At 39.2% G+C, this 18,345-nt stretch overlaps 2 protein-coding genes across 5 annotated transcripts in view; one reads left to right on the top strand and one right to left on the bottom strand.

Moving 5' to 3' along the window:
• Window positions 1-859: 859 nt before the first annotated feature.
• The window catches only part of LOC129767825 (mitochondrial enolase superfamily member 1-like), a 28,834-nt gene continuing 11,348 nt past the window's right edge, over window positions 860-18,345 (bottom strand). Inside the window, exons 5-10 of one of the 3 annotated variants that reach the window (XM_055769054.1) lie at window positions 2,285-2,435; window positions 2,066-2,223; window positions 1,869-2,011; window positions 1,652-1,815; window positions 1,295-1,596; window positions 861-1,237 (exon numbers count right to left, since the gene is read on the bottom strand). In XM_055769054.1, coding sequence (XP_055625029.1) covers window positions 1,310-1,596; window positions 1,652-1,815; window positions 1,869-2,011; window positions 2,066-2,223; window positions 2,285-2,435 — 903 coding nt within the window. In that variant the 3' untranslated portion in view covers window positions 861-1,237; window positions 1,295-1,309. Of the gene's footprint in view, window positions 1,597-1,651; window positions 1,816-1,868; window positions 2,012-2,065; window positions 2,224-2,284; window positions 2,436-18,345 lie in introns of all 3 variants that reach the window. The other 2 variants (XM_055769055.1, XM_055769053.1) reach the window with 2 other exon arrangements.
• LOC129767822 (inner nuclear membrane protein Man1) lies at window positions 7,516-17,415 on the top strand. Of its 2 annotated transcripts, none has more exons than XM_055769047.1 (4): window positions 7,516-7,716; window positions 8,314-8,894; window positions 14,618-15,359; window positions 15,431-17,415. In XM_055769047.1, the coding sequence occupies exons 2-4, from the start codon at window positions 8,387-8,389 to the stop codon at window positions 16,737-16,739; spliced, it is 2,559 nt and encodes an 852-aa protein (XP_055625022.1). In that variant the 5' UTR covers window positions 7,516-7,716; window positions 8,314-8,386; the 3' UTR covers window positions 16,740-17,415. The 2 variants fall into 2 exon arrangements, with proteins under 2 accessions (XP_055625022.1, XP_055625023.1); XM_055769048.1 differs by having other exon boundaries at window positions 7,516-7,876.

Raw genomic sequence — 18,345 nt, 5'->3', positions numbered from 1 at the left:
TTCCTCATGAATAACTGTGTCCTACTAGGCAAGTCCTTCATTTGATACCCATATTGATGGGGTTTAGAGAAATATGTAATCCGCCATTTTGTGGTGACAGCCATTTTGGATTTGCATTTTTCCTAAATAACTGTGTTCTACTAGTCAATCCCTTTCATTTGATACCCATATTAATGGGGTTTTGAAAAAATATGTAATCCACTATTTTGTGGTGGCGGCCATTTTTGATTTGTATTTTTCATAATTAACTGTGTTCTCCTGGTCAATCCCCTTCATTAGATACCCATATTGATGGGGCTTTGAGAAAATATGTAAACCGACATTTTGTAGCGGTCGCCATCTTGGATTTTTAAGATCATGAAATACGCAGTTTTATTATGACTGTAGAGATAAAGGTATGTTCCAAATTTCAGATCAACCGGTCAACAGGAAAGGGGTCAAATTTCAATTAATGTGGTACAGCGCCATAGACAAACATTTTACATACAAACATACAAATGTTAAATGCACTGCTAAATAAAACTGTTTAAAAATTTCAGCATTCTATCAAATCGAGCACGATTAGCCACTCATTCACCTGGCGCGATGCTTTTACCGCTTTTAACACACTTCGATAGGCTCTCCTGCTCCACATCCCATTGAAACTCTTGCCTCTCACTATTGCGATATCGCACCGCATACATCCCCGGCAAATGCAGCGATATCTCTTATGCTGAAAATCAATCTCAAAATGGCGTCTTTCCTGCTTGGTGTCCAATGATAGAATGTGGCCAAGCACCACCATCGCTCATTTTATATAGCCATATAATTAACGTTGTAGCGACCGCCTATATTTATTTATAATCTCTTTTTTGTCCCCCTCCTTCACCTTGTCCATACGTTTCGCCCGTTCCCGTGGTTGCTTGAAATGAATAGCTGTTTGCTGCGGGAGCGCAGACAAAATGTATGGGAAAGTAGGGAATTCTTTCTTCCAATTTTTCATCAATTTGAACTGTATATGAGCTGGAAAACCATAATGTGTAGCATATAAACAATTGCTGAGGATATTTCCTATCAATGTGTGTATTTGGAACCAAAATCCCTTCATTAATTGAGGAGGTATTAGCGTTCAAACACTTTTCCACATCGAAATATTGAAATGGGCCCTTATATTGAAAGGTTAAACGTAGTCCTACGTCAAAAAAACATATATTTCCAATAAGTTGAGTCTATAAGCTCGATAGAGATTAGAAATTAGCTGAAATGAGTGTAATTATTACGGTATTCATATTCCATTCTTTGAATTGCTTCCAACCCGACTTCAGTTCTGCTAAAAAATTCCTTCTGCAAACATACGCTGCCATTCCGAACCAACGGGGTATTCAAACATTGATACAGCCTCGGGTTTCAATTCGGTGGAATACCCCGGTGCGGAGGGCGGAATATAGCACGCATTAGCATATATTCTGGCTGGATGAACAAATTGTTCATGCTGTTGATCAACAAATTCGATCATCCTTTTATCCATCGTACAGGAAACGGATGTGTAATCCCATAATTGCAAATGTTGGACCATCTCACAGAGTCCAACGCCACCGGCGTGCGGACAAACTTTGACTGAAAGAATTGTTTTCGTGTAAAGTACCATTCTTCCATAATTATCTTGTTATACCATTGAACTTCTTTGCCATCAAATAAACCGCAAGGATTTCGTTCACTCCTCCAATACGGGCGGAGTCAATCTGGCAAAATTCGAATGCTTGAGATTGGATGAATTGTTTGAACATAACCCGATTGCAGCACATCTCTCCTGTTGCAACTCCAATACTGTATGGTCTGTAAGATAACAAAAACTATATTAGGAGAATATTACAATCAGAACGAGCTACTTCAAAGCATCGGCTATTTTCTTATGTCCGAGGATATCATCGGGCGATGTTGGTTCTTCAATCCACAGTAGCTTAAAATGTTTCAAATTTTTCATCCATTCGATAGCCTCATTGACATCCCAAATTTGATTCGCATCTACCATCTACAAAAAGTGAGGAACATTTTAGCTGTGTATCATCTCATGATATCTGCGCACCAATGTATTATTCCATCCTATTTCTTCCCGTACCAGCCGGCAACGTTTGATATCGTTCTCCAAATTTTGGCCAACTTTTATCTTGAATGCGGTAAATCCCGCCTGAAGGTACTTGCGACATAAGGCACGAATCGTATCATCACTGTAACCTAGCCACCCTATAAAAGACATGAAGTCAAACATTGTTTCGACCAGCACAGTCAGAGCGAAAATACGTACCAACCTGCGTTGTGTATGCTGGATACCCTGTCTTCATGAGTTCATTCATTCTAGTTCGAGTGCCCGCCCTATTTTCCTTAAGTATGTTGATCGCTTCCTCTCGTGTGATTGCATCCGTTATGTAGCGAAAGTCTATGGTGGATACCAATTCCTGTGGAGAGATGGACAGTGATAGAGAGTGCATTCAATTCGCATATATGACGGAATTATTTTGGTCCATTAGTTTTTACTCTTGAAATGCGATACGATTCAAAAGATTCATAAGTGACTTATTGACTAAATTGATCATTCGATAACGAGACTGGACTTTTTAGCTGACAAAACATTACCTGGAATGTAGCTCATTGTAGTTCCCCTCTATTTTATTTGATAACTGGGCTTCCTTTCTCGCCCAGTTACCGAACGACTACTGTTTTCGCGTTGACGGCATTGAGATTCGTCTCCTGATTTTGGGAAGCAACAATGGATTTTCATGCAGAATGCACTTCAGAAAAGGATAATTATAAATGAAAATTAACTTTTCCGTATCAAATATGCCTTCTACGAATTTTTTGCAAGTGATGAGAAATCATTCATGAAGATTGTCATGAAAACTCGATTTTCGAATCAAATCGTCGTCCTCGATTTGTGATTTCAATTTATGTCATGCATTCCAGTTACTTCACTTTTTAGAAAGATAATCCTCTGATCCAAGACACGACGCGTGCCAACGCTTGCGACACACAGTGCTGTATTCTGAGATCAGTTTTAGCCTTTATCATTATTTACAGTAAACGAGATAAGCTCTTCGAAATAATAAAAAAGTACAATAACAAACTAAAACTAATTATAGTTTCTTAAAAATAAACATAATCTGATGAATAACGTTTCATACTCATAAGTTTATATATTACGTTGCTAGATTAAATTCATCTGCAAGCAGTCGACATCAGATACCGAAAATTCCATTCTTTCCACTTCAACGCTGCTTCGATTGAAAAAAAAATCGACGGTGCAATCGGCGTTACCATCCTGGGGGCAAAATCCAGTAGCGTCGAACTCCGGCTTCAAACCGGGTTTATAAGTTGTCGGTTACTCGTTGAGAGTTATGTGCGCTGCATCACCGTTCCGTCAACTTTTCTCTTGGACTTATTTTGCCGACGGCGAACTTGCCGTTGCTGGTGTATGTGAATGTTTCCATAAGAATTGCACGCAAGAATAATTGACATAACGTGACGTAGATGTTGTATGTGAATCGCACTTCAACTCCTCACGTATAACGTCGAACCAAGGCGCCTAGAAGCTTGTAAACAAAACACAATACGCTTGAGCCCAAGCTCGCTCATGATCAGTCTGTCTCTTTCACGCTACAGGCAAATAATTCCCTTTCTGATTTCTTCCGTACTGTTTTCATATACCGCTCCCCTAACCAACTTAGGGACGAAACGGCCTCACCTTAGGATATACTTCTAGGCGCCTCGCGTCGAACCACACTCGTGGCGATCAGACTTTGCTAGAACGTTCGATGTTGTACGTTCTGGCAAAGTCTAATCGCCACGAGTGTGTGATTCGATGTGAAATGATTACATAGCTTCGGGCATGTGATGTTCGTGGGACTGCTTCGAACGATACCATTCATCATCTTTTTTTAATTTTCCGTTGATTTTTCTAAAATTGTCCATGAACTTGAAAAAAATGAATTGAATTAATTTAATATTTTTTAAATGAAATGTTCGTTTATATATTTAAATTATACAACGCAACTAGCTCACAACATGTATTTGGATACACACGCTCAGCAGAGTAGCGGAACGACTCGATGTGCTCGTGTTTGGGCCGTGCTGCTGGAATGTAATCGTACGGCAAGGGGTTATACGTCAAATGAACCGAAGAACTACGAACGTACCCATACCACGAAATTTGACATTTGAATATATATGGCCCATTTAAAAACAAAAAAAAACATTCAAGTAGCTCGGTTGCGAGTAGCTCCATACCTACAAATCAAATGGTAAATTTCGTGGTATGAGTACGTTCGTCATTCTTCGGTTCATTTGACGTTTAACTCATACCAAGTACCTGACAACGTATAAATCGGCTTTGGTTTGATACCAGCGAGGTGGCGCTCCAGCAATCGATGGATCTCTTTCAAATACATTTTCCTTATTTTGTGGAAACCGGGCGTTTTCGTACCTCCGGCAATTTATACAGTTTGATCGTTCTCTACATCGTCTTGTTGCATAGCGATGAGAAAATTAAACCTACAACCATTTGATCAACAAACTAATCTTCGAAAATATCTCAAGTAAAATCGAATTCACCAGTTTCTTCGGGTCCAAAGACCGATACCAGTAGCGACAAAAAGCGACCGGTTTTAGCAGTCGTTGTGCAGTTGTGTAGACCGCTTGAAAAATCCCAGTAAGATTCACCTTTCTGATAATCTCTCGAATCAATAGTGGAGCCAAACGTCTCGAGCACAAACAATCTCAACCATTTTCTGTTGTTTTCATGTGTACATTGAGAGTGACAGAAATAGCCGAAATGAATCCTACCAGGAGGACGGACTTAACTACTCATACTCCACAGCAGTCTTGCTAGTGCTCACCATCGTGTGACTATTTTTGGAGACGTATGTGCTGTGTCATTAATGAACATCATAAAATGAACATTCAAACAACTATCGCAAAGTACGTGGAATAAGAAGGTAGTCTACTCCCTGCTTTGTTCAAGTGTGGTAGGCAAAGGAAAAAAGCAAGAAATAGTAATAAACCATCGATCGAATCCATATAAATTCAAACATTTTTTATTTTTTCAAATTATAATACAAGAACTGTCTCCAAAAATGTTTCGAAATGATGAAATAGCAGTTTACTTAATTATTTTAAAATTTAAAACTGTAAAATTATCGCACCTGTACTATAAAAATAATGCAATCCGATAAGCAAATGTGTTGAGAGGTTATATCGAAGCAGTGTCGTTCCCGTTCCCGATCCATGGAGCGAATGCATGAGATAACTGAAAACGTCTCTGATTAGTTTATCTCATTCGAAATTATTCTGTTCCGGCATCGCGGGACGTGGTACTTCAACATTTCGCTGAAGTAAACAAAACCTGTTCAGTATGAAATCGATAAAAAACCACATAAAAACTTACTTGCACTGAAAAAGCGGTATATTATCGTGTTTACCGTCGGCACGACTTGCGATTTTGTCTCTTTTCAGGATTTTTGGAACTTTTAAAATCGAGAAATATTGAAAAAACTTCAGTACTTCGAACTAATTGAGGATTTGTTATTACTAACTTCGTTGTGTGTGTAACACATGCGCTCTCCGTGTGTATACACAGGAGATATCCCTTACCTTCTATTCTACGTACTTTGCAACTATCGAACTAAAAATGTCATATGACATTTCGACTCGACGTTCTGTAATTATATCACAGTGTTCACGGCGAACGCTCACCGCTTAATGTGCGATTCACATAGAACGTTACGGAAAAGAACGACTACGTTCCATCAACGTATCCACCAATTCACACATGCAGTCAATACTTGCACCAGCACCGTCACGTCAAATGTCAAACGAATGATTTATTTACACCCCAATTCTGCATTCCGCCGGATTTGCATTTCGTTCGAAACCATTATTTCGATCGAGTTATAATTTCGCTTTCCCCATTTCGAACGTTTTGCCCATTTAATGTTCGAAGAGAAACAGATCGAATGAAATGCAAAAAAAACTCGAACGGAATACAGAATGGGATTTTATGAAGTCGTTCGAAATATTTCGAATCGATCGAAGTACAGAATAGGGGCATTAATGTGTCGCTACCTACAACAATTTTAAATTGCAATGCTCTCGTTCGAATCAGCATGCCTAGAATCAGTTCTCAATTTAGAAAAAACAAATGAATATCATTGAATTATATTATTTAAATGCTTAAACACCGTAGTCCCAACACTTATACAACAATAAGAGTATATAGACTATTTTTCTTAGTCGCAAATGATTTTGACTCCAAAATTTGGAACTAAGAAATGTGTGGGCATAAAAATACAACCAAAATCAAAACAAAATACGAGACGAAAACCCAACGAACCGTCCCTCTCCGTCAATTAAACTTTTCTAAAGGAGGCGACCTAGCGTAGTGGTAACATCCATACGTCTCACGCAGAGATCACGAGTTCAATTCTCACATTCGGAATTAATAGGGGAGAGTTTGACGGTTGCTTCGATATGAGCAATCCGTGAAAGTACCAGCCATCGTGTATGGATGCGCGAGTGAGGAGGTGAATGTTTGTATACAGCTACGCTTGAAACCAGAATAGAGAGAGAAAAGAATGCATATCATTAGCAGTCAAATGACATTAAACTACAATCAAATTAGCCGATGGTTATGACCACGAACGGTAAAATGAAATAGCATATTTTAAACGCTTTTCTGTGTACGTTCGCCGCCAGAGAAAGAAAACATTTTAACGTTCAACTGATGGTCTTGTTTGCGGCTGTGCGTTTATTTCTGGAACCGAGCAATGTATTTTTGACCACGTTCACAGTACATATTAAGCCGTAACACTCGCGCAAGGGCAGTATGTAAGGCAAGGCGCAAATTGAGAAGCGTATAGCGCTCGTAAACGAACACGAGACCACCAACACGACTCATACGTGCCACAAACGTAGCGTGGTGGAGCGCATATTCAGTCGCAGTTTGGTGTAAATAACGTGCCACTCCCTTACAATGTCTGATTCACACAGTTTTGCGCGATATATTTATTTACTAACACAATCACCCGACCGGTACGACCAGCACGAGAAACTGTGGTTCAGCCACAGCGTCACGCGAGTCGTGTCTCACGAGCGCTCCACAATCTCGCGTCATCTGGCCAATTTGCGCCGTTCTATCTGTTTTCATTAGCCACAAAAACAGGCGCTATATCGCGGCAAGTTACTCGCGTTATACGCGTCTCAACTTGCGCCTGGCCTAATGGTTATCAAAAATGTCGACCGTTTACAACACCCACTTCATGAAGGTCGGCTGATAGTCGAATCGAAAAATAGCATCATCATCATCATATGTACAAAAAATATGTACATTCTACTGTTTGTATTACCAAAGATTTGGTAGCTTCTTTTACCAAGGAATTTTCTGGGTGTGAAAAGTGCTTCGAGTACATACACGAGATCCGAGTTGAAATATTTCGCAATCTGATCGAACGTGTGTCAAATTCCGAACCCGTTTACGCCCTTTGACATAAACGCATCACGCGTTTTAATTTTTTCACTACGGCAAGTCGCGCGACTGTGTTGTTTCGTCTTCGTTTGGAATTTTATTAATTTTTATGCGTAAACCGGTTCACTAACGGGATTGTGTCAGTGCTGTCCGATAAATCAGTGTGTGCGCTATCTTTTCGGCATGAATTACATGGAAGTTAGATGAAGCGGTGTTGATTTTCCGTAAGTTAACCCCTAAAATGTAGGGTACACCATTGTTTAGTGTTGCTGTGGCTGTGTGGTTGAGGGTGTATGGATTGGTCCGGTTGTCGGAGGGGGAAAGTGAGGAAGTGCATGGTGGCAATCTTGTCTTCGTGTTGTAGCTGTGCGACATACCCAGAAGGTGGGCAACCGTGTTGCCATGTTATGGTCGCTTGCTGACTTTTTTTGTTTGATTTACCATAAACGTATTGGTACCCCGGTTAGAAGAACAAAATCTATCTGGAAGTCTAAAAATCATTGCCTCCTTAGTAGTGTTTGAAAAGTAATATCTTGGCACACTTCAAAGATTTTTGTTCAACAAATAAACGAACGGAGTGACGTCTCCACTGCAACAGTGTTTGTGGCACACATTGTATGATTACCAGACCTCCTCGCACGACTCGTTTGGAACAAAGTAGTAGTGCGGTAGTAAAGTTGAAGCGCCGTGTGCGTGGGAACAAGTCACAATAAACACAGCCCGGCTGCATATCTACAAGTATACAGTGCGGGCGCCAGTTGAAACCCGACAGAGGTTTGTGAGATTGTGTTTGATTAACTTTTTCATTGAATCATCGACAGAAAAAGAATTGTTGAGAGGAAAAAATCATCGGAAACGGGCAGCCTCCGGCCGTCTTGCGACACACAGGACACCATGGGTAGTCGGATGGACAATCTAGACCTGCTGTCGGACGAGGAGCTTCGTCTGCGGCTGATGCAGTATGGATTTCAAAATATGCCTGTCACGAGCACCACTCGCAAGCTGCTAATCAAGAAGCTACGCAATCACATGGAAAGTGAGAAGGGCAAATTGCGGCGGGAGACCAGCTATGTGACGCGATATTCATCGGGAGAGGAATCCGACGGGGAGAGAAGACAAAAACGGAGATCTGCGACCAGTGCCGGTAATACCCGGACAACGATGCCACCGCCGGCCACCAGACCGATTAGCAAAAGAATCAGCAGCAACAATTCGGCCATATCACAGAGTAGTAGTTTACTGAATCACAATAACAACAACAACAACAATAATAATAACAATCATAATAAATCACTTTCTCCGGGAACGGGGAAAAGTTCTGTTTACATCTCGCCGGTAATCATCAACGATAGTGAGGAAGAGGATTACACCAGTGGATTGCGGACGACGAGCAGAATCTTCGGTAAGTAACTTGTTTTCCTGCTATCCAAAAGTGGGAAAATATTTTTTCATATTACTATTTAGCGTGGGAAATTCGAACACGACTGTACACGTAATAAATACGTCACCCTTATTTCGTCATATTACGTCCTTATTGTTGAGTGTCCATGTATCTAATATGAACGGATATTTGAAACCATTAAAATATTTGAAAATCACAATGTAATTTGAAGTGATTGTCGGTAAATAAGTATAGCGTTAGTCAAAAAAGAAGCGATACTCTAAGTTCCTTTGCCGCTGTTAAACCTTTTACGGGTAGTGGCAACTATAGTATCACCAACGACTTTATTTTTCTTTCTCTTCTTCAACAATTAATTATCACTTTGATGTAACCTTGTGTGGTAACTAGTTCTGAAATCTTTGAGCCCGAAGAAATAAAAAAAACTTCATTTTGGAGTCATTTTCATGTTAACAATTCCCAATTTGGAACAGCAAGAGCAAATTTCCCGATAAGTCATTGAAAAACAGTCAATTTGTTGAAGCTTTCAATACATATGAACTGTTTAGAACCTGCTGAGTCTAATCATGAGTTTTATTAGTTGTTTTTGTTGAAACTAGCATCGATAATTCAAATATAAAAAATTATTTTAACAATACCGTTAGACGGGCAGGTGGTAACTTTTTTTTGGTACTTTCGTATTAGCGTCACCGGAACCGAAATACAATAGATAACAATTACTTAACCGGGCAAACGTATGCGGTCCAACGCTCGCTAACGCTCGGACCTAACTAAAGAATCGTCTCCTATGTTTCAAACTAACCGGGCAATCGATGGAACACAGGTTTGTTTGCGAAAGGCCGCCGCTTCGGCGGGTTTAACTGTAACCGAGCCGAATTTTAATCGGGTACATGTCACATATTTATTATATCTATAATAATTAGCACATTACACAGTTGCCATTTTTCGGCGTAAGAGTATTCCCTTCTATACCATTGCATATGGTACATTTACACAGTAGCCATTTAGGCGTAAGAATACTCCTTCTGATCGATCTCCATTCGCTGATGATTGTTGAGAGGGCCTACTTATTCTGTAACAACACAAAAAATGTGTTACGTGATCCAACTCGATTTCTAGTAGAAAGTATTATTGTTTTACTTTTCAATAACTCAACAAATAGATGATAGTATAAAATGAAAAATTCGACAGAGCATTTGGCATTTGCGTTCTGAAATTTGTTGGAGTTTGAACACACTAATTTTTTTTCAATTCAAGAGATTACATTAGTAGAAATAGAAAGAAAGTCACCAGGTTCTTCTCATAATACTGATTTAAAAATATATATTATCAACGTGCGATTTTTATTTTTTTTCAAAAATTAATTGCCTGCTCCAGTATTTGTGAGTAATTTGTATTAACATATTTACAATTAAATTAATATTTTGTTGAATTTTGGGAGTAAATGATGTCAAGTTTACCCGCTTAAGACTTTGGTAAAGCATCCAGACATCCAGACCGTCTTTTGTCTAGTCCAGACTTTCCGCATTTTGCCTAGGTTTTCCAAATTAAAAAAAAACAAATTCTGCAATCACATTTGACTTTAATGAATTTGTTTGGAAAGCTAGTTTTACTTAAACAATTATTCAAAATTGCATTTCACCGAAGGGATTGAGAGGCCAGACTGTGCTGGCTTTCTCAGAGCACCGATAAGCATGCTGGTTTCTACAAAGTATGTAGAAAAGACATAAAGTGTCTTGGAGGATTGAAGGATTTCTTGCAGCATGCTGCGACTGAGAAGCACAAAAGCGATTACTGTGATCACGAATGTCTTCGGAAATGGTCAACACTAGGAGTTTTGCGAAGCAATCCTTTCAGTCAAAAAGAGTCAAATATTTGGCTTCGGTCAAACAGTGTATGAGCACCCTTATTATCCAGCTTATTAGTAGCTATTGGAATGATGGTATACTGTCCGTGAATAATTGTTTTCATGACCTTATACAGGTTACCGAAAAGGATTCTAGAACGTTGTATGACGAAATGGCTTAGTTGTTCAAGATGGAAAAAATTGCAAACCAAGTTTATTTGATTGGCTATGGGGCTGGTGAAGCAAGGGCTATGACTTCACCAGGCAACTCACTTGGCGCTTTGCTTAACCCTTTCACGACCACGGGGACGCCGATGTCCCAAGCAAAAATCATGGATTAATTAAATATTCACGTAACCATTGTAAATTATTTTTTTATTTTAATATTTCGGAATGTACCTTTTTATTATTTTTACTGGCAATACATAATAGCGACCATAGGGACATATTTGTGCCATAAATTTAACAAAAAAAAAGGTAAAAGTTTTTTGAATTTTTAGTATAAATTATGTTTTTAGGGTGCCTATTGATTCATAACATATAGCTAAATTGATTTAATAAGGTACCGTAACCTTATGGTCCTGAAAGGGTTAAAAGAGATTGTTCATCGCTTTTCATTATGAAGTGTATTTGCTATAGTTCTGCCTTATGCTCTTCGTATGCGTGTAAGCTTATTTCAGATGAAATTGAGCAAAACAACTAGCAGTCCCTTGCGGACTAGTAAGTGTGTTGAGATTCAGAAAATTCTTAAATTAAAATTCTTGGAATTGCTGCATCCAATGTGCGACTACTGGAAGCAGTGGTGCAAAGAATGATTGACCGATATGAACCACTCCGAACCTACTTTGGATTTGTGAAACATATTATAATTGAAAAATATTAGGAGTACGTAAATGATGGAAAAATATCTGTTGATCGGCTCAACGAATTTAAGGCTAATTTAATACATCAACATAAACGACTTGGTTATGATAAATCTAACCATGCTGGACTCGTCCAATGTCATCAGAAGAAAACATCAAACGATTCTACTTACTGAAAATTTTTCCAATCTGGTTCCCAGAGGAATGATTCAGTCAATTGATGAGAAGTTCAGAGAGCTGCGCAATGTTGATTTTTCAGACTATTCTCCGGGTATATCGAGCGGTTGTTTGTGTGATTGAATCACACTTACTTACACATTCTATGCATTATTAAATAGATAACGGTGGTGGAGAAACAAATATATTGAGAAGAATTTTCACCTATTTGCATTGTTAATAAGCACACAAATCTCGTGTATTGTTCTGGCGAGAACAAGAATGAATCATGAATCACCCATCTTCATCTGTTTCTACAAAATCACGCAAACGTGTCCTTTTCGGGGCCACTAAAACTTTTGGCCAAGGATTTTCCTTCTAAATTCGATGCATTTTAAAATAATATCCGAAGTAATCAACAGCAAATTGATTTTTTTAATTGTTTGCCGGAAGAGAGCTTCTATGAATTTAGGAACGTGTTAATAATTAATTTGTTATTCATAGACTTCCAGACTGTCTCAGTTCATTCGCTTCAAGCTTTTTAAAAAAGGACCATTTTGAAAACTAAACTAAAAACTCGGTCTTGAGAAAGGCCATTTGGAAAGCATCACTGTCGTTGGCTAGATTGATAAATCGGGAATTACTGATTGGTGACTTTTTCCGATCGATCAATTTATTTTCGTGAATTCGAGCATTGTTTCCGGGTTAAGGTGACATCAAAGGGCAGCGTATTTCAAGCCGGATGCGAATAAGATATTTTTTAGCAATGAGAGCGGCATTCTGAGTGTATTTTGAAGCGTTTGAAATGTAATTTTGCTAAGAGATACTGAAAAATTCTGATATTCAGCATGTTCGGCGTTTCAGTGCCGCTCTAAACAGCGAACAATCAGCCGTACATGTTAATTCTGAAAGTAAATTTGAAAATCTGCTTAAATTTGCGTTTTATTGCTTCACGAAACGTTTGAGAGCATTCATTCCCCTTGTTAGTGTTACCAAAAGATTGTATAGAGAGTTTCATTCGTGAATATGTTTGTTTCTCGCCGGTTATAACTATGTAGTCCTACGATTATAACGTATAGTGGAGTACCGCTGCTCTAGACAGTCATGTGATTTTATGTTCTACGTTGAGAAAATCACAATGAAATGTGACATTCTGCTCCGGTCTTCATATTTACTGATTGGAAAAGATTTCGCTTTTTGACGTAGGACTACGCGTTTCATTTCTATACTGGGGTGCAAGTTCAAAGTTTCAAAAACGAAAGCAGTACGCCGGAGAACGAGATTTTGAGCGTTAATAGCTCCTAAACAACTGAACAAAATGGTATGATAGACACTTCATTCGAAAGATAAAATGTCTACGCGTCATATGCTTGTTACTTTTTGATCCAAAAACTTGTTTCAATGGCATAAGATTGCTCTCAGAACAGGCTATTGAAATCTCACCAATAGCTACATAAGCGAATGGCCCTCGGAAATCCACTCTTTTATGATTGTGCAACGATTGAGGTATGATCGCTGGAATGGACTTCAAAACCATGGAGCCTTTGGAAATCGGCATTTAAAATTAGATGCAAGCGGCGAAAACATTTGTACTCGTTTGCGTTTTTGAAAATTGGATGTGTTTTCCCAATACAGATGCAACGCTGCAGCTCACTGAAGTTCTACGCATATCGTTTGATGAAAACGTTATGTTGATAACTATATGCTGCGATAACCACTACCATAATGCATGAATTGATTTAAATTGGGATTTGTTTGCTATTGAATCCGTAAATAGTTTCATTCATTCACTATTTTAATCAATAATTTAATCAATACACACCAAAGATTGCTCTGCGCAGCGGCGATATCGTACCCAGTGAGGAACATCCGAGGTGGGATTATTGCTAATTGAAGATATACAATTGATTACTAAGTCAACGGCAGTCCTACGTCAACCTTGCGGTTATATCAAAGGTATAACCCATCCATAGTTTTTATTTTAAATCACATCAGGATTCATAATTTGTGGCCTAAAATGATTGTTAATATAAAAATTCGATGTTCCACAAAGTTCGTCAAAAATAGCTTTACCATCTTGTACCCATTTTGTTAATTTTCTACATGACTTCTATTTTATATGAAAAAATAAAAAAAATAAATAAGAAATATGTATTTTAGAGATTTTTTTAAAAAAAAAGGTACTATTTTGTTTTCTCAGTGTATATTTTTTTCACGTTTGGGCATCAATACTCTATAACTCTTTCTAAGACACTATTTCGGTAGGACTCATAGTTTTTGAGATATAAATTATCAAAGATTTCTCTTACTAAAATCGATACGCCCTTTCCAAAAGTTACACTTGAGTCAAAAAGTTCCCAAATTCTGTGGAAAACTCATATTTCCTCCAACCCAAACGGAATACAAACTTTCATTCGGATCAAAAATACATGTTTTTAAAATCTGCATTTTTAGGACGATTTCACATGGAATTGCACTATACGAACAATGACAAAGTTTTGCTTATTTTGCTTTGTTTATAAGTTTATAAGTTTATAAGCGCGGGTGGATCAACGCAGTAGATTTGTGAAAGAGTCTTGGATGTTGATTCAAAATCCAGTTTAGTGAGTAGAATGTGATGTAGGATAATGTAGGATAATAATAGCTCCTTTGGACGAATATAAATTAATTCTCGCTTCCCGAATTCATTCTTTCAAGACCCGCGGGAGTAGTTGAAGCGTATGGTTTCTACTTACAATATATTTTTCAATTTTTCATTTCTTTACATCGAAGCGTTGAGCACATCCACGATTCAGATAATTCCATCAAATCTATCACAATAAAACAAGCCATTCTAATTCGGAATCTCTACGTTCTCACAGGAAACGCCTCATCTTCGCCAAGCGCACTGTTTCGACGGGCTACCAGTAGCAACACTTACTCGACACCAACGAGATCTCCCGTCTCGCTCACAGCGACCACACCAAGTTACACATCCACTTACAACAGAGCAAGCAGCGCCATTAACAACAACAGTCCAACCGCCGCCACTACGGTTGGCGTAACCGGCGCAAGTCTCAGCGACTCCACCAACTCGAATGGAAGTGCCTCGGAATCACCGTTCGTAAGCGAATATACGAAGCGGCTGCTTCAGCTGCGCGGAGAAACGGTAACCCACGAGAATTACAACAGTGCTATTGGGAATGCCTTAAGTTCTATTGGTGGTGGTGGTGTTGCTGCTGGCGGTGGCAGCGGTCTCAATCTCAATCACAGTACGGCACCTATCAGTGGAAATCATTTCCGCAACCGATACTCCTATTCGAGTCGATACTCAGGCAATCACAGCGATAGGACGAACAGCGGAATACACAATGGAAGCAGCAACAGCTTCAACGAGAATGATATTGTTACACACGCGCAACCAACTCCGGAGCCACCGCACATACCGCTGAGGGTAGCGCTGAGGAATCTTATCACCAAGCTTGACGAGCATTACGGGTTCAAGCAGACCTTCATTCCGTGTGCGCTACTGTGCCTGTTCGTCGCCTTTCTGGTGTTTGTTGCGTTTATGTATATGACCATCTCTACCGATATCGTCAGCACGCTCAATTCGATCGATACCAGGTAACAAGTTCAAAGATATTGATGTAAATAAAACCTACTAATTACATGTGTAACATTGATGCTTATCGCAGGTATGATCTGTGCGAACACGCAGCACCGGATGTGAGCAGATGCGTTACACAGGCTGACGTGGGTCCCGCGTTGGAGCTGCTGAAATTGGTGGGAACCGAGCTGAAGGATCGTGTTGTAAAAAGTAAATGCGTCGATTCGAGCGTTTCATATATAATGAGCGCAGATGAGGTACTCAAGCTAGCCAAGGAGCGCAGCCCTAACCTATTGATCCCACAGCTCATTAGGCACATGCACACAATGGAGTATTTGATCGATCAGAATCCCCAGTGGAGAATTAACCATTGTGATCAGCACGGGGCTGAGATTGGATTCGATGAAGTGCTGCGCAGAAGACCCGCGAAGAGTAATCATTTTGGTATACTGAGACCGAAGCTTCCCTTCACCTGTATGCTGTATAACAAATTCCACACCTTCTTCGTGATTGTGGGCGTGTTGGGATTGTTTGGAATAGTAACATATCTGATTCATTATTTCTTCAAATTTGTACTATACGTTAAGCAGAAGCGCAAGGATCAGGTGAACGCGTTGATCAATGAAATAGTTCAGGCGGTGAGTCAAGCTGCAGCATCCGCCAATGGGAACGACTCATCCGACATAATAGTGAATCATCTGCGGGACAGGTTAATCGCTCCCGATAGTCGCAAAAAGTTAGAGTGGGCATGGTTTGAAGCGCTTCAGTTTCTGGAACAAAATGACAGCCGAATACAGTTCAAGGTCGGCAATCGTGGCGGCGAAGACTACAAAATGATGTGTTGGGCCGATAGTGCACCACCTCCAGCAATTTCGTCGGCTCGATCTGTTCCCGGAGGCGCAAAAAAGTGGCAAAGTCCAGCTTTTGACAACACCAACAAAATCCCGGACCCTCCAACGCCCTGTCTCAAAATCCGACAAATGTTCGACAAATATGAAGTAAACGATCCAAACCTAAAGACCATTGTTCAGGATGCAATCCTGGAGAAAGTCGGCTCGCGATGTAAAATATACGACATCCAGTTGGATCGGAATACCTGCTGCGTTTACGTCCGCTGCGCAACTGCCAAGGATGCCGGAATAGTGCATGATGAAATCAACGGCTGGTGGTTCGACAATCGACTCGTTTCGATTAAATTCCTCCGACTGGAGCGTTATCTCGCTCGATTTCCCCGATCCTCAGTTGGGCCAAATTGCCTGAAACCATCGAATCACAACAACAGCTCAATGTCCCAACAGCAGCAACAGCAACAGTCCAGAGATCGACCGTCGAGTCCGCTGGAACGTGACGATGACGAGGAGGATGACGAAGAAGAGGACGATGTCGAGCTCGAATAAGAGTGCAAACTTTCTTATTTCGAAATTTTACAGTTTAACCCGTAACTCTTAGTTGTACATTAACGTGGCCGCTTATGTTGTTTGTTTTTATATTGTTTTGTCATAAGGAGACCCCCAATCCAATATCATTTTTTCATTGTTCTTCTGAGTAGTGCTATTCTTATTATGCCAATTAATTGACTAATCAAATTCAGTGGTGCAGTGCAGGAGATAAATAAAACGAAAAATTAAAAAAAAGAGATATCGTTAACGTTACATACGAGAGATAATAAAACACATTGTTGGTTTAATGTACACTGTTGAAACATCATATTACATAAGTAACGACAAATCCAACTCGAAGAGTGAAGCAGCTTCCGGTTCTTGCTGACGAGACTGAATATGTGGAAGACGAGTGTTATCATTTGTTTCCAACTGTACGCGGGATATGCCTTTGGTCATGCCATTCTCAACAATGCTATCATTAAAAAATATATATCATCAATATGCGCAAGATAGGAAACGTCCGGAACCAACAAACAAACACACATAGGCAACTCATAAATAAAATGATCATAAATTTTAGCTTGCAGGAAATTATAATACATCCGATTGTGAAGCTGGAACATCCTTATTGTAGGTAACAAATGTAAAAAAGAAGGGTTGATTCTTAAATAAATGGTAATTCTTTAGTAAACTGTTGTTACTGTTATCTCTAGATATAGGTTGCGATGAAGATGATGATGGCCCACCTCATACCCCTACAAAGGTTTGAGCAGGACGATTTATCTTATAGATAATAATTAAGTTTAAAAATATCAAGAGACCAGTATTATAAAAAAACGAAGCGAACTGGATCTGTTGCAGGCATAAATATCTATCAATAGAACAGTAAAAATAGGCACAAACTGCGAAAAAACAAACAATGTTCCTATCCATATTGACATTGACATAGTCATAGTCTCAACTTCAGGCCCAATGTTTTTTCTAAGGCATGTCAAGAAAATTTCCTTGACTGATTGGGAATTGAACCCAATATCTAAAAGTTTCTACTTAAAACATAAAAGAATCAGAAATAATCGATATAACCATCTGATGAAAGATAGTTTACGACAATTCCGAATGAGTTATCCCAATTCCAGTTTCCACTCCAGACCCTATATAAAAATTTCATTATGTGTCAGTTTTCTGCCAGTGTTCATTATTAACATTCGTCCAGGCCCACCAAACGCGCGCGAGGCTCAAACTTTCGTAGACAACGCTAATTTTTTTTTTAATAATAATCTACAATTTTAACAAATTTAAAATTTAACAACAAAAAAAACATCATCATCATCAGTACGAACATGGCAGTTTGAGATACCTGTAAATATTTTTTCTATTATGTAAATCGAGTCGATAAGATTTTCGTTCGCTATTTTATTATTATAGAGCCTTATTATGGCTTTCAAATCGAGAAATCGATACAAAAACTATCACAATTACATCGAGTAAAATTTCGTATTTTGTAAATCGAGATAATCTTATGGAGTCGAGTTCATGCTCGAACTTCATGTGTTGCAAGTTGCATATATTTAAGCGTTTGGGAAAGGTTTCTCAAGGAAAAATTTCAGGGACGCAGGGACCA

The sequence above is a fragment of the Toxorhynchites rutilus genome, chromosome 2 (assembly GCF_029784135.1).
Source record: "Toxorhynchites rutilus septentrionalis strain SRP chromosome 2, ASM2978413v1, whole genome shotgun sequence".
NCBI lineage: Eukaryota > Metazoa > Arthropoda > Insecta > Diptera > Culicidae > Toxorhynchites > Toxorhynchites rutilus.
The sequence above is the reverse complement of the archived record's forward strand: the minus strand, read 5'-3'. Positions and strand labels throughout refer to the sequence as shown.

Bases quoted from the DNA above. Each gene is read 5' to 3' on its own strand.
- LOC129767822 (XM_055769047.1), top strand. From the start codon at position 8,387: ATGGGTAGTCGGATGGACAATCTAGACCTGCTGTCGGACGAGGAGCTT. The intron at 8,895-14,617 runs GTAAGTAACTTG...ACGTTCTCACAG, and splicing joins GACGACGAGCAGAATCTTCG to GAAACGCCTCATCTTCGCCA. The intron at 15,360-15,430 runs GTAACAAGTTCA...TGCTTATCGCAG, and splicing joins CTCAATTCGATCGATACCAG to GTATGATCTGTGCGAACACG.